The following is a 12,893-nucleotide window of genomic DNA, read 5'->3' on the forward strand; positions in this document are numbered from 1 at the left end:
TATCATCCGCATACTGATGAACACCCAGCCCAAACCCCCTGATGATCTCTTCCAGAGGCTGCATATAGATGTTAAAGAGCATGGGGGAGAGGACAGAGCCCTGAGGCACCCCACAAGTGAGAGCCCAGGGGTCCGAACACTCATCCCCCACCACCACTTTCTGAACACGGCCCAGGGGGAAGGAGCGGAACCACTGTATGACAGTGCCCCCAGCTCCCAACCCCTCTAGACAATCCAGAAGGATGTTATGGTCGATGGTGTCGAAAGCCACTGAGAGATCCAGCAGAACTAGGAAACAGCTCTCACCTTTGTCCCTAGCCTGCCGAAGATCATCAACCAGTGCAACCAAGGCAGTTTCAGTCCCATGATGAGACCTGAATCCCGACTGGAAGGGATCCAAATGGTCCGTTTCTTCCAGGCGTGTCTGGAGTTGTTCAGCAACCACTCGCTCAATCACCTTGCCCAAGAATGGAAGATTTGAGACTGGGCGATAGTTGGCCATATTGGCCGCATCTAAAGATGGTTTTTAAAGAAGTGGTTTAATAACCGCTTCTTTCAGCCGGTCTGGGAAGGCTCCCTCACAGAGAGAAGCATTCACCAACCCGCGAAGCCCATCGCCCAGCCGTTCCCGGCTAGCTTTTATAAGCCAGGATGGGCATGGATCAAGGAGACAGGTGGTTGCTTTCACTCGTCCAAGCAGCCTGTCCACATCCTCAGAGGTAACAGATTGAAATTGATCCCACACAACTGGACTAGACAGGACTCTAGCACTCCCCCGCCCTGGCCCTGCTCCCACGGTGGAGTCTACCTCTTCCCGAATCTGAGCGACTTTGTCTGCAAAAAAACTTTGCAAAATCATTGCGGGAGATCATGCGGCCCGAACTGGGCCCCGATGGAGCAGGTGGTTCCACTAAACTGCGAACCACCTGAAAAAGTGTACTGCTGCTGTTTTCTGCAGATGCAATAGAGGCAGTGAAGAATGTCTTCTTCGCTGTCGCTACCGCCACTTGGTAGGCTCGACATTGAGCTCTAACCCGTGTCCGGTCAGCTTCAGAATGAGTTATCTGCCACCAGCGCTCTAGCCGTCTCAGCTATTGTTTCATTGCCCTCAGATCCATGGAAAACCACAGGGCTGTCCAGGCTCCATGCAATCGGAGAGGGCGCTTCGGAGCCAAACAGTCAATAGCCTTGGTTAACTCTACATTCCAACGGGCCACCAGGGAATCGGATGAAAGGCCATCAACATGGGATAAAGCATCCCCTACCACTCTCTGGAAACCATTTGGATCCATTAAGTGGCGGGGGCGGACCATCCGAATCGGTCCCACCTCCCTGCAGAGGGGAAGGGTTGCAAACCTATGGTCATTTCTCTCTGCTCACTAGTGAAGTCTGGTTTCTGCTCAGGCTTTCTCCTGCCTTGACTACTGCAGCCTTCTTATCTCTGTTTGGCATATGTCAGCCCTATTTCTATCCATAAGTTTATGAATAAAAAAATTAATTTATTTTAACTAAGAAATCTTACTGGTTTACTGTTGGTTATAAGTTAAATATATCTTCCAAGTCCAATTTGCATGAATTCTGAGCTTGTAAGGGTTGACTCATAATACCTTGCTGTTATAGATTCCTTGTTGCAGGAGCTGATAGAATTGCCTAATGTATTTATATAAACCCATACTTTTGGATTTACTTATTGTGCTTAGGTTTAAGAGAAGACTTATTGCCACTACAAGTTTGTATCAAATTTGCATTTTCTTACAGAACTTGTTGCAAGCACAACTTGTAAACTTGAATTATTTCATCCATCTGGACTCTTAGCAAATTAAAACATGTGAAACTGATCTAGCAACAGGAAGCCATATGGCAGTGATTGATTTTCTTGAAGATTTCTCCATTCATTGCTCATACATGACTCAGCCTGGGCCACCGGGCCTATAAATTGCCTTTGTCATTTATATCTTTTGCCGAATATATTCTGGAATGACTAACCATTACAATGTGTTCCAAATAATAAGACCTTTTGATCCTAGTATTTCATAACACCATTTCCACAGCTGAAGTTATCAGAAATACTGTGTAGTAGTATATACAATTATGGTAGCATTTGTAAATTTCCATTAATCAGAGTATTTGTCCTCTCCCCTGACATGAAACTGCATACATAGGAATAGCCCCATATATCTCATATCTCTGTTTTTAGCCTGAGCCAAGCATCCAGGTACCACAAATTTCCTACAGGCTGGTGCTACTTTGCATGGTGGAAGGATGGAGGCATGTGCTTGAACTTTGGCTGCAACATTAGTTCCTCTCTGTGTGTAAATGGCTGGAGTCTTTCCAGGAGACCCCCATATGACAGTTACCTCCATTTATCTTTCCGTCAAGTTGCTTCTATGCAGAAAATGGTACAATTCATGTGCCCTCTATTTCACATGTGGCATGAAGTCTTGATTGGCAACAACTTTCCACCACATGTGCATGTTGCAAAATGTGTTAGTGGTTCATGACGAACACCACATGGGATTCATGTGGTTCACTACACTGAAGTGATGCCATGTATTAAATTTCTATTTGAGTGTTTGAACATTCTTTCAAAAGCCTAGTATGCCTGTGGTTTGTTCCTCAACAACCCTAATTGCTATGTGATACAATTCATTCATTCATTTTATTTTATTTTATTTTTTGTTTGGGAAGGAGTGGCAGACTGGTAGAGATGGGAAGGTGTGCTTCCCCTCTTCATTCCCCCCTATAGTGTTCTTGGAAAAAAACTTTTAAACAAGCCATTGGCATATTGATTACAAAACCCTAACAAAGCAAAACGCTCATATGACTCTTCCTATGTGATGTCTATAACAGCAAATGGGTAGAATGTATTCTTCAAGTCAACTCTTCAGCAATGTAGGCCAGATTGCTAAATGTGCTGGCAGGGCAATCTCGAGCAGGTCGGGCGCCCTGGCGCTGAGGGATGGAGATCGCTCCGGCGCCCCTGCCCTCGCAGCGCGTAGCATGCCCCACCTACCAACCAGGCGCCCTTACACCCCGTGCCACCAGACTCTACCTAGAGCCGGCCCTGTGTGCTGGAGAGTTTTAAAATAAAGTACAGTAGTACCTTGGTTTACAAACGCAATCTGTTCCGTGGAGGTGTCTGCTCGCCAAGCCACTCGCTCACCGAAGGCATGCTTCTGCACATGCACGAAGCGCTGATAGAGCGCTTCTGCACATGCACGAAGCGCTGATAGAGCGCTTCTACACATGCGCGAAGCGTCGCTAGAGCACTTCTGCGCACGCATGTGCTGCGCAGATTGCTTCTGCGCATGCACGAGCTGTAGACACTTCCGGGTCCACGGCATTAGTAAACAGAGGTTTTCGTAAATGGAGGTAGGCGTAAACAGAGGTTCCACTGTACTCAGTTTGAAAATCCACATCAAGGGTAAACAGAGAAGTTCCTTCACACAAATGAGAATACTGAGCATCTTTCACAAAAGTCTGGTTTTTAGCAGCAGAAGAAAGAGTTTCAGTGTTGTTTTGGTTTGACCAGCTCTTGAAAAACTGACGAAGAGTCAAATAAATTTGAAAACATACTTTGTGCATGTTAAGGAACTTCTCTGTTTACCCTTGATGTGAGAAGATGTTTTAATTAAACCACATTCTTCCAGTGCAGAGCCTTTGACTCCATATATGCTAACAGAGGATGTACTTAATGCACATATATTTATTACTGAATTCAGGGATGGGAAACTGTGGTCCTTCAGATGTTGCTGGACTCCAATTTCCATCAGCTCAAGTCAGCCTTACCAATGGCCAGGGAGCATAGGAGTTGGATTCCAGCAACATCTGCCCCTCTGAGTCTTAAGAGGGTGGAATGAGAGTGTTGTATGCAATAAAATTCAGTAATGCATGGGTGGAGAGAGGAGAATCAATTATGAAAAGTAATTATCCACCCAAATTGCTAGGCATTTCAGTAGATATTTAAACAGGCTCTCAAGTCAGCTAAGCAAACCATCCAAAAATATTTTCATATTTGATCATTCAGTCCAGAGGGAGTTTTAACATAAATAATATGTTGTAAAAAGCTTGTTGATGGGATATAGTAATGTTATCTTGTTCCACCCTTGCACACTAGGGAGGATGAAGTCTGGATAACAGTCAACTAGAATTCTTACAGCATAACAGAATTAATTCAGCCAGCATTCTGAGGCTCCAACAGCTAGAGCAAAGCAATAGTTTCTCTGGTGTGAAAAGCTATAGAAAATGAAGTCCCTATTCAGACACACTAGTAATTTAGAATCTAGCAACAGTTTGGGATGTGAGTGAGATACACCATACATATATGAAGTATATTCATGAAATGGACTGTGATTAAAACCCTCAAAATGGCACCATTTATCAGTGGACATAGCTCAATCTGAACTATTTCCATCATTAATGGGTTGGTTTTGAGATTTATGAACAATGTCAGAAATGTTTGTTTCATGAAACTTGTTTTGGACAAACACAATCAGTCCTTGGTGATGACTATTCTTTACCTGTAAGTCAAGGAAATTAAATTTTGATTTTACTGGCCTACTGAAAGCCAAAAATGACAATATTTTTTGATTTTTTGAGAACTGTATGATTCAAGTTGTGATTAGCCAGTCATCTCTTTTGCTAAACAGATTTCTAATGACACAGGATGGATGGTGAATGTTTTTTCTAAATGGGAGCTAATATTTGGGAGATCTCAGCTTCAAGAAGGAGACCTCTCATCCAGCTGAGGGGAAGTGGCTGTTGAATGGTTATATGTGTGTAAGAAGCAGTTTCTAACTGGAGCAGAGAATTGGAGCCTAACCAGACTTTGCTTTAATAGCATAATTAGCAACCATATTTTTTAAATTGATAGTTGTGAAAGTGGGGTGGTTTTTCATAAGAGTCACTGAAATTAGGGGAGGACAGTTTTACACTTCCTTCCTCAGCTGTAATCCTAATAAAATCACATACCTTAGCTTAATATTTAAATAACAACAACAACCAAGCATAGTTGGCAATCACACTATTAAAGTAATACAGTGGACGCTCGGGTTGCGATCGTGATCCGTGCGGGAGGCATGTTTGCAACCCGCAGCGTTCTCAACCTGCAACGCCACATCTGCGCATGTGTGGGTCGCAATTTGGCACTTCTGCACATGCACAAAGCACAATTTAGCACTTCTGCGCATGCGCCGAAATCCGGAAGTAACCCATTCTGGGACTTCTGGGTTCAGTGCGGTGTGCAACCTGAAAACGTGCAACCTGAAGCAGCCGTAACCCGAGGTATGACTGTACAGTATCTTGTTTGCCCCTTTATTGAAGGCTAAAAGTATATTGGGTTCTATGTAACTCTGGGAATCATATGTAGGCAGGAGCTTTGCTGTATGCCTCTCCCAACCAGCCAAATATTACAAAAAGCATCATAATATATCTCTTCCAAAAACCCCAACAACATCCAGTAGCTTCATAGCATCAAGGCCGTCAGCAGATCTCTTCAGAAGAATGTGAAGGACTAAGCAGATGGGATAAGTTTGGTGTTCATTGTCTCCTTTTGAGTTCTGGTTTCAGTTTAGAAGACAACTGATCAAAACAGAAATCTGTCCTGTTCCAGTAATTGTCTCAGAATGTCCTTGGCATCTCCACATACAGTACTTAAAACTGTGCTGAATTTTTAACCTGCCTAACTGAAAATTCAAAGCATAACCAAAGCTCTAGTTCAGTCACAATGTCTCTTATCTAGAAGATACAGGTTGACTAAATAAGTGTAAGGTAAAGGTAAAGGGACCCCTGACCATTAGGTCCAGTCGTGACCGACTCTGGGGTTGCACGCTCATCTCACATTATTGGCCGAGGGAGCCGGCGTATAGCTTCCAGGTCATGTGGCCAGCATGACAAAGCCGCTTCTGGCAAACCAGAGCAACACATGGAAACGCCATTTACCTTCCCGCTGTAGCGGTTCCTATTTATCTACTTGCATTTTGACGTGCTTTCGAACTGCTAGGTTGGCAGGAGCTGGGACCAAGCAACGGGAGCTCACCCCGTCACAGGGATTCAAACCGCCGACCTTCTGATCAGCAAGCCCTAGGCTCAGTGGTTTAACCACAGCGCCACCTGGGTCCCATAATTGTAGAGACATGCATTTTCACATAAGGAAGTGATAGGACAATTAACTTCCTAGAAAAAAATCACCAAAAACCCCAGAAAATAAAATTGTCAACTCAACAGAAAAAACAGTCATCATAGAAACTAAAAAAAACAAACAAAAAAACTTTTCCTCTTTTGATTCTTAACTTCCCCCACCATTTCTAAGTTTTATGGGGGTTTGTTTCCTTTACTTGGGATCTACTTCCTCGCCTAGATGTTTCGCCGTTGCCCATTGCTCTGCTTCCTCTTCGTGCCTGGAAAGCATCCAGTGCACAGACATATATATTTGTATTTGTCAATGAAGACTAAAATAGTTACATTTTAATCAAACTAGAATAATTAAAAAGCATTACTGTTAGTTCCAAATTAAGGCCAATGTTAGAAAATGTTAGAGTCCACTTGCTCATATTTCCAAGTTAAAACTGGTAACAACCAGTTTTATGTGGCCCATGTAACCTATTGATTAGGAAATAGAGTGAATCACAATTTCCTCAGGAAATTATGAGTGGCAGATTTTGGTACTCATAATTTAGATTTATCTGGATTTGTAATATAGGTCTGTGTCACCCAACCATATTTAGTTCATGTTTATTTACACATGATAGAACATTAACAACCTGACATTTCCTTAAAGAGAAATGCCTGTGGTCTTGAATGAAAGGCAGTGTAAAATGGACGGAAAGCAAATGACTACCACTATTTCTTTCATGGTCTACCACCACAAAGACTCTGTTTTTCAGCTGACCTATTCTCAGCTGAATTCACTCTTCTTATTTTCCTTGTTGTTTTCGACAAGACTATCATACAGATACTATCACAACAATGGCAAAATTATAGTGTGACAGGAGAACTCAGTAACTATGTTGGTGCTGATACCCAAAAATAGCTTAAGTTGTCATTGTGAGCCAGCATAAACAGACATTTTATGAAGCAACATTTCATTTTGCTCACCTAAATCGGAGCACTGCACAACTCGAAGATGGCACTGGCAGCGGAATGGACATACTGCTGGGCCTTGCAGTGGAGGATAAGTATCTGGAGCATCCGTTGTTCCAGAACCTGCTTCATCTTCAAGCATAAAATCAAACAAGCCTTTTTGGTGGAATGGCTTAGCCGAGCAAAGTGGCAGGAGTAGAAGGAAGAAAACAGCTACCTTCATGGTTTAGTTCATCTATTCAAGGTGGCAGCTGTGAATCTAGAAGTAAAAAAAAAAGCAAAGATTTGTAAATTGGGGGCATTGTGTTCATGCTCATATCTTTCACATAATTATAACCGAAGCAGTTTTTGATGGAGTTGTGCTGCAGTGTGTAAATGCAATGATGAAAGCATTACCCAGATATAATTTGTGTAGGAAACCAGTAAGTATTTATAAAACAGAGATTCACAGAGGAACACAGAGTCAATTATGTGCACAACTGACTGGATAGTTTGATTTGACTTGTATTTATTGGTAACAAACAGTTGTGTTAGGATTCTGCACAAAAATTAAGGGAAGAATGATTTGCCAGTTCTTAGTCAAGATAACAAATGGACTGAATTGGTTTTTTCCCATTGTCGCGGTTAGCCTGAGGCTGTGAAACTTATGATAGTATTGGGAAGGGAGGGAAATAATATTCTGTTGTTGATTTTTTTTTTAAAGCCCAAAACTTGCCAAGCTGGCAATATCATGTGAAAGGAATCTTTACCGTAGTTGCTTAAAGTAAATCCTGTAAAGCATTTTAAGGGAAAAGCTTCAACTTCAAGTTTGTTATTTTTGGCTTTCTTGTCTGTATTTCAAAATATAGCCCAATTTTACCATCTGTCATAATACTACAGGTGCCCTTTAAACTGATTTTAAAAATGACAGCCAAGCACCTTACATCTAATTTTTACATTCAGCTGGATGGCGTTTCAGGTATCTCAAGGGTGGGTGGGTACAGGAGGAGGCATGGCAGGGCCTGGAGGCTCCTCTGCTGTTGTTTCTCGAGTCAGATGCAATAACAGAAAGGATTGGGCTATCTCTGGTGTTTCGTAATTGTGTGCAATACTCTTTTTTACCCACAAGTTTTGTTGTTCTATAGTACATTTTTAAACTCAAAAACATAGCCTCACAGATGTATGCTGCTTATTGTCAGCACCCTTAGGGCTAATTCATGTTACGATGGCCACTCATACCATTGTGGCTCAAATGCTGTTTCCTCATATCTGGATCCCATCCTATACCAGTAACATCTGTCAAAAGAAACCACACAGGATGAGTGGATGACACAGTTATTTCCCACACTAGCATTGCTAGAGTGGCATTGGTATGGGAAGAAACCATGTCATCTACTTGCTTGCTGTTCATAATTATTGCTTGCATCATAAAACCTTGCTGTAGGGAAACAGCCCCCAGCCTGCATTGCCAATATAGAAAATCAGCCCAGTAAGTACCTAGGGTTGCAACCCATCCTGTATAATACAGGATTGCCCCATGTTTTAATGCACAATTTTACATCCTGTGTTGTTTCAATACAGGACATCTTTTGTCCTGTATTTCCTGCATGTCTGTTCTGCTCTCTTGTTCTTGCTCTTTCTTGGCCAAGTTAGGGACCCTCTCCAAATGACTGCCTCAGTTCCTACAGAGAAGGCATTGCTGGCTTGGTTGGAGAAACCGCCTCTTGCTTCTTTCCTTTCCTTTTTTCTCATCGCTCCTTCTCTCATCCTGCCCCCAAGGATGAGCAAACAATGGGGCAAGGCTTTCATGTTGTTGCTTCCAATTCCCTTCAGCTTCAGGGTGGGTTGAGCTGCAGCCTGGGAGTGCCAGGCCCTGTTTCTCTGGGAGCAACAGGGTCTGAGGCTCTGGAAACAAGTGGGTTTGGTCAGTGTAGCCTAGAAGCCCCAGTTCTAAACATAATTATCTGCATGATATTTGAGAGAGGAGGGTGGAGGAGAAGTAGCTCCCCAGAAGGCTTGGTCCCCACCCACTAATATTTTTTCTCTCTTTCAAAAATTTAACATACTCTTCATCAGAATACGCCCGCCCCATTTACTTATTATTTTTTTGCCCCAGCCTGCATACAATAGTGTATGTGTGTTAAAGGTCATGAATTTAAGCTCTGGGTAGCAAAGCACAGACATACAGTATTTACAAATTCATATGTATGTATGTGTGTGCATGTGACAAATCCCAGAGGCGTAGCTACCCAAAGATGGTAGCCCTACCAGTAAGGCCCATGCCCCAGGTTATAAGGCCTCTATTGGAAGGCTCTTACAACTTCATGGAGAACAAACAGTAATGATATTCCGCTGTGCATCCCCACAGATCATAGCTAACTGTAGGCTCTTTCTCCCAGCATGAAACAGGACAAAATCTTTTCAGTTTGCCATTATGAGGATGACAAAGCTACTGTAGCAGAAGTTCTGTAAGGTGGTTGCAGGTTTGTGAATCTCTTTGAAGTGAGAGTGGGAGCAAAATTTTTGCTATTGTATTCTGAACTTCTAAAAGTCATTTGGGCGGTATTTTTCTTTTTCTATGCAGTGTGAATTAAAGCACAACACAATGAAGCAATGAACTTGGTTTTATTTTCACCTTAACCTTCCTCAAAGGAGTTCTGGTTTCCATATCATATCCTCCCCACCCCCAATATATTTTATTCTCATGATAGCCTTGTGAGGGAGGTTAGGCTGAGAGATATTAACTGGCTCAGAGTCACCCATTGAGCAAAAATGTGGACCCATGCCTCCCTGATTCAACCCCAACACTTTAGAATGATACTGCACCACACTGGCACACAGGTCTCAAAGTCTAGTAACTCTACTTGAAGTTAAAAGACCTTGGCATGTTTCCAGATTAATAGATTATTTAATAGATTAATAGAGGAAGTCTATCTAATCCTGAGAGTATTATAAGGGACAAATGTTCTAGCAGATCCAAATGTGAAACATAAAATAGCATAAATGGTATTTTATTTCTTCTCCCAGTTAATCAGGCAAAAAGGATGGTTTATATGAGCTCTTATTCCCCTGTTGCTAAAATGTTCTGATTTTTTGAAAACATTTCTGTGCCTTAAATTAGAGTCTAGAATAAAGTCTGTAAGGGTTTTGTTTTGTTTATGAAACTTGTAATATTTTTTGGTAAATAATCAATTGATCCCATCGGCCATTAGGATTCTCACTTTAGGGGCATAACTGGCACATGAAGAATGTCATGGTAATTCCATGTAAGTCATTGTTGAAAGGTGATTTACAAAAGAGGCACATCCTTTGCTTATGTCACTGTACTTGTATTTGCACAGCAAACAATAGCAATATGTTAACTGATTTTGAAGACCAAAGATGTAGGATTTTCAAAAATCCAAGTATTATTATGGTGACCCACACAATTTAAAATGCATTTTTAAAGCCCCCTGATTAACACTGATATTCTGAAAGATCTCAAAGGAACTAAAGTTCAAAGGAACTTCAAAGGAACTTAAGTAGATCTGATGAACATAGCAGCCTAAAATATATGAAAAAACTCTGACCGCCAACTAACGATGGGCCTTATCCTTCAGTAATTGCTGGAGTATTCCTTCCACAGCTATTCTGTAGCTGCAGAGAGAAAGCCCCATTGAACCTTGTGAGACTTACTTTTGAGTAAGCATGCATAGAATTGTGCCATATATTAGTTCAATCAATTATTTCTGAGAACAGCAAATCAGGCTTGAGGTTATAGTGATTCTTTTATCGGATCAACTAACAGATAATTGTAAAAGGTATGTAAATAAAAAACCCAGAATAGCAAGAAAAAAGATGTACTGTACAAACAAACAGCAAAATAAACAAACCATATGGGGAGAAGGATTGTGAGATGATACATATATATTACATTGAAGGTGGGGATGGGTGGGGAGGTTTAATTCTATACTGAATTATGCTGTGGTATTTCTTTCTAGGAGTTTAAATCTTACACAGCCTTATCCATAAATCAGTTAATCCAGAGTCCTAGGACTGGGTGTTTGGCATAACTAGTCTGCAGAATAAAGAGATGTCTATACCATTTATAAAATGGAGAGAATAAGGTCTTTTCTAAAAAGAAAATTCCAGCTCTATCTCAGTTTCATCTACTTCAACACAACTAATATACTGCATTTCTTTTTCATAGCAAATACTTTTCTTAGAACAGATGAAGTGAAGAACATTCTACAGGGCACAGTCAAGATTTTAAAAGCATGTTTATTTCCATTTTAAAACTGTATGGAATGCCTGCTTGTTTAGTTTTACCAGTCCAGAAACCTCTTGTCTTAAATATGTAATCGCTGTTTACATATGCAATATACCACTCTGCAGTGTTTAGAAAGATTTCTGCTACTCTGGGCAAAACATTCCCAACACCACCCCTTTAACTTAAAACAAATACCTTCTGGTTTTCAAACGACAAAAGATGAAGTTTCTGTTTTCCTCCTACAACATCATATACTCCAAACTTTGCATCAGAGCAAGAAAATGCACAGCTGGAAAACTCGAACATACAAATCCTTACAAAAATACAAAGAAATGGCCCCAAATGTAAAAGAATGCTAGGAAACGTCCACAGTTCTCTAAAACGCTCCCAAATAATGCAGATATAACAGTACTAAACATCTTGTTTAAAGCCACTTCTTTCAGGCTTCCTGTTTCTCTTAGCTTTTACTGAAGTTTTACTGTACTGGAGCAGAGTTCAGGATAATTATTGAAAGCCATACCTTTTAATCCAGGGATTTGCAAAAGGCGCCCTCAGAGCTGAGATGCAATTAAACTGAAATATTCAAGCCAGGCAGAAGAAGGTGCAGGTGTGGAAAGGAGGAGGGGTAGATTACTGCTCAGTTGACTGTCACTTGGTGGAAAACCCTCCTGCGTCTTCTATTCCATAGCACAGTTAAAAAAGTAAGGTTTTCCTCAATGAACAGAATCCAAGCTGACACCCACAGTAGATCATATGGTAATGATATGTCTCCTGTATTGTAGCCAGAAACTTTATCAGCCCCCTTTCCCCCCTTATTTCTTTTTCAAGTGTTCAGGATCCTAAGTGCTTTTACAGATCAGCACAGAATGCTTTGCTTGATGCCATTTTTTTCTTTTTTCCGTCATTTTCTTTAAAAATCACATATTTAGTTAGATGGCTTTCTAACTTTGAGCAATCATTTTCTTTCATGGAAGAAAAATGTCTAGAGAGAGTGAGAGAGACTTCTGGTTTACAGAAGTGTATGAAACCCAAGGAAGTGGAAGGAAAGTAATCTCTCAAAGTTAGTAAAAAAAACCAAAACCACGCAGATTTACAGGAGAAAATAAATGAGTTAGCTTTAAGTCAAATATTTCTGCAGGTACCTTTTGGTTTACAATAGGAAAAAAGTAAGCAAGCAGACATTCCTTTGCTGTGCAGACATAATCCTATGATTTTGTACTTTTTAAAAACAAGTAGGACTGGAACTTGCAGTCTGTATCTTTATTAAGATACTAATGCACGGTGCAATCCAGTATATGTCTATTCAGATCTAAGCCCCAATGTGTAAAATGAGGCTTACTTTCAGGTAAATGGGTATAAGATTGTAACCTTTTCTGTGTGACACAGAAATGTATCATACTGACAATTTTAAAAGTGCAGAACAGAAATAAATACAAATAGGAGATTTTTAATAATACATTTTTACTTGTTTTGTGATCCAGGATCGCAACTGTTACATGAAACATTTTGTACAGTGTGGCTTCTCAAAATATACAGGAGTTATACATATATGCTCTAGTGACGTCACCTACAGTAACTGGTGGTT

At 41.0% G+C, this 12,893-nt stretch overlaps 1 protein-coding gene across 2 annotated transcripts in view; it reads right to left on the reverse strand.

The window, feature by feature from the left end:
* Positions 1-12,086, reverse strand: part of DCN (decorin) — a 33,281-nt gene extending 21,195 nt beyond the window's left edge. The window contains exons 1-2 of one of the 2 annotated variants that reach the window (XM_035127232.2): positions 11,829-12,086; positions 7,096-7,339 (exon numbers count right to left, since the gene is read on the reverse strand). In XM_035127232.2, the coding sequence (XP_034983123.2) occupies positions 7,096-7,303 (208 nt within the window). In that variant the 5' untranslated portion in view covers positions 7,304-7,339; positions 11,829-12,086. Of the gene's footprint in view, positions 1-7,095; positions 7,340-11,503; positions 11,661-11,828 lie in introns of those variants that run through there. The other variant, XM_035127233.2, reaches the window with a different exon arrangement.
* Between the last annotated feature and the right edge of the window lie 807 nt (positions 12,087-12,893).

Source organism: Zootoca vivipara, chromosome 10, assembly GCF_963506605.1.
Source record: "Zootoca vivipara chromosome 10, rZooViv1.1, whole genome shotgun sequence".
Lineage (NCBI taxonomy): Eukaryota > Metazoa > Chordata > Lepidosauria > Squamata > Lacertidae > Zootoca > Zootoca vivipara.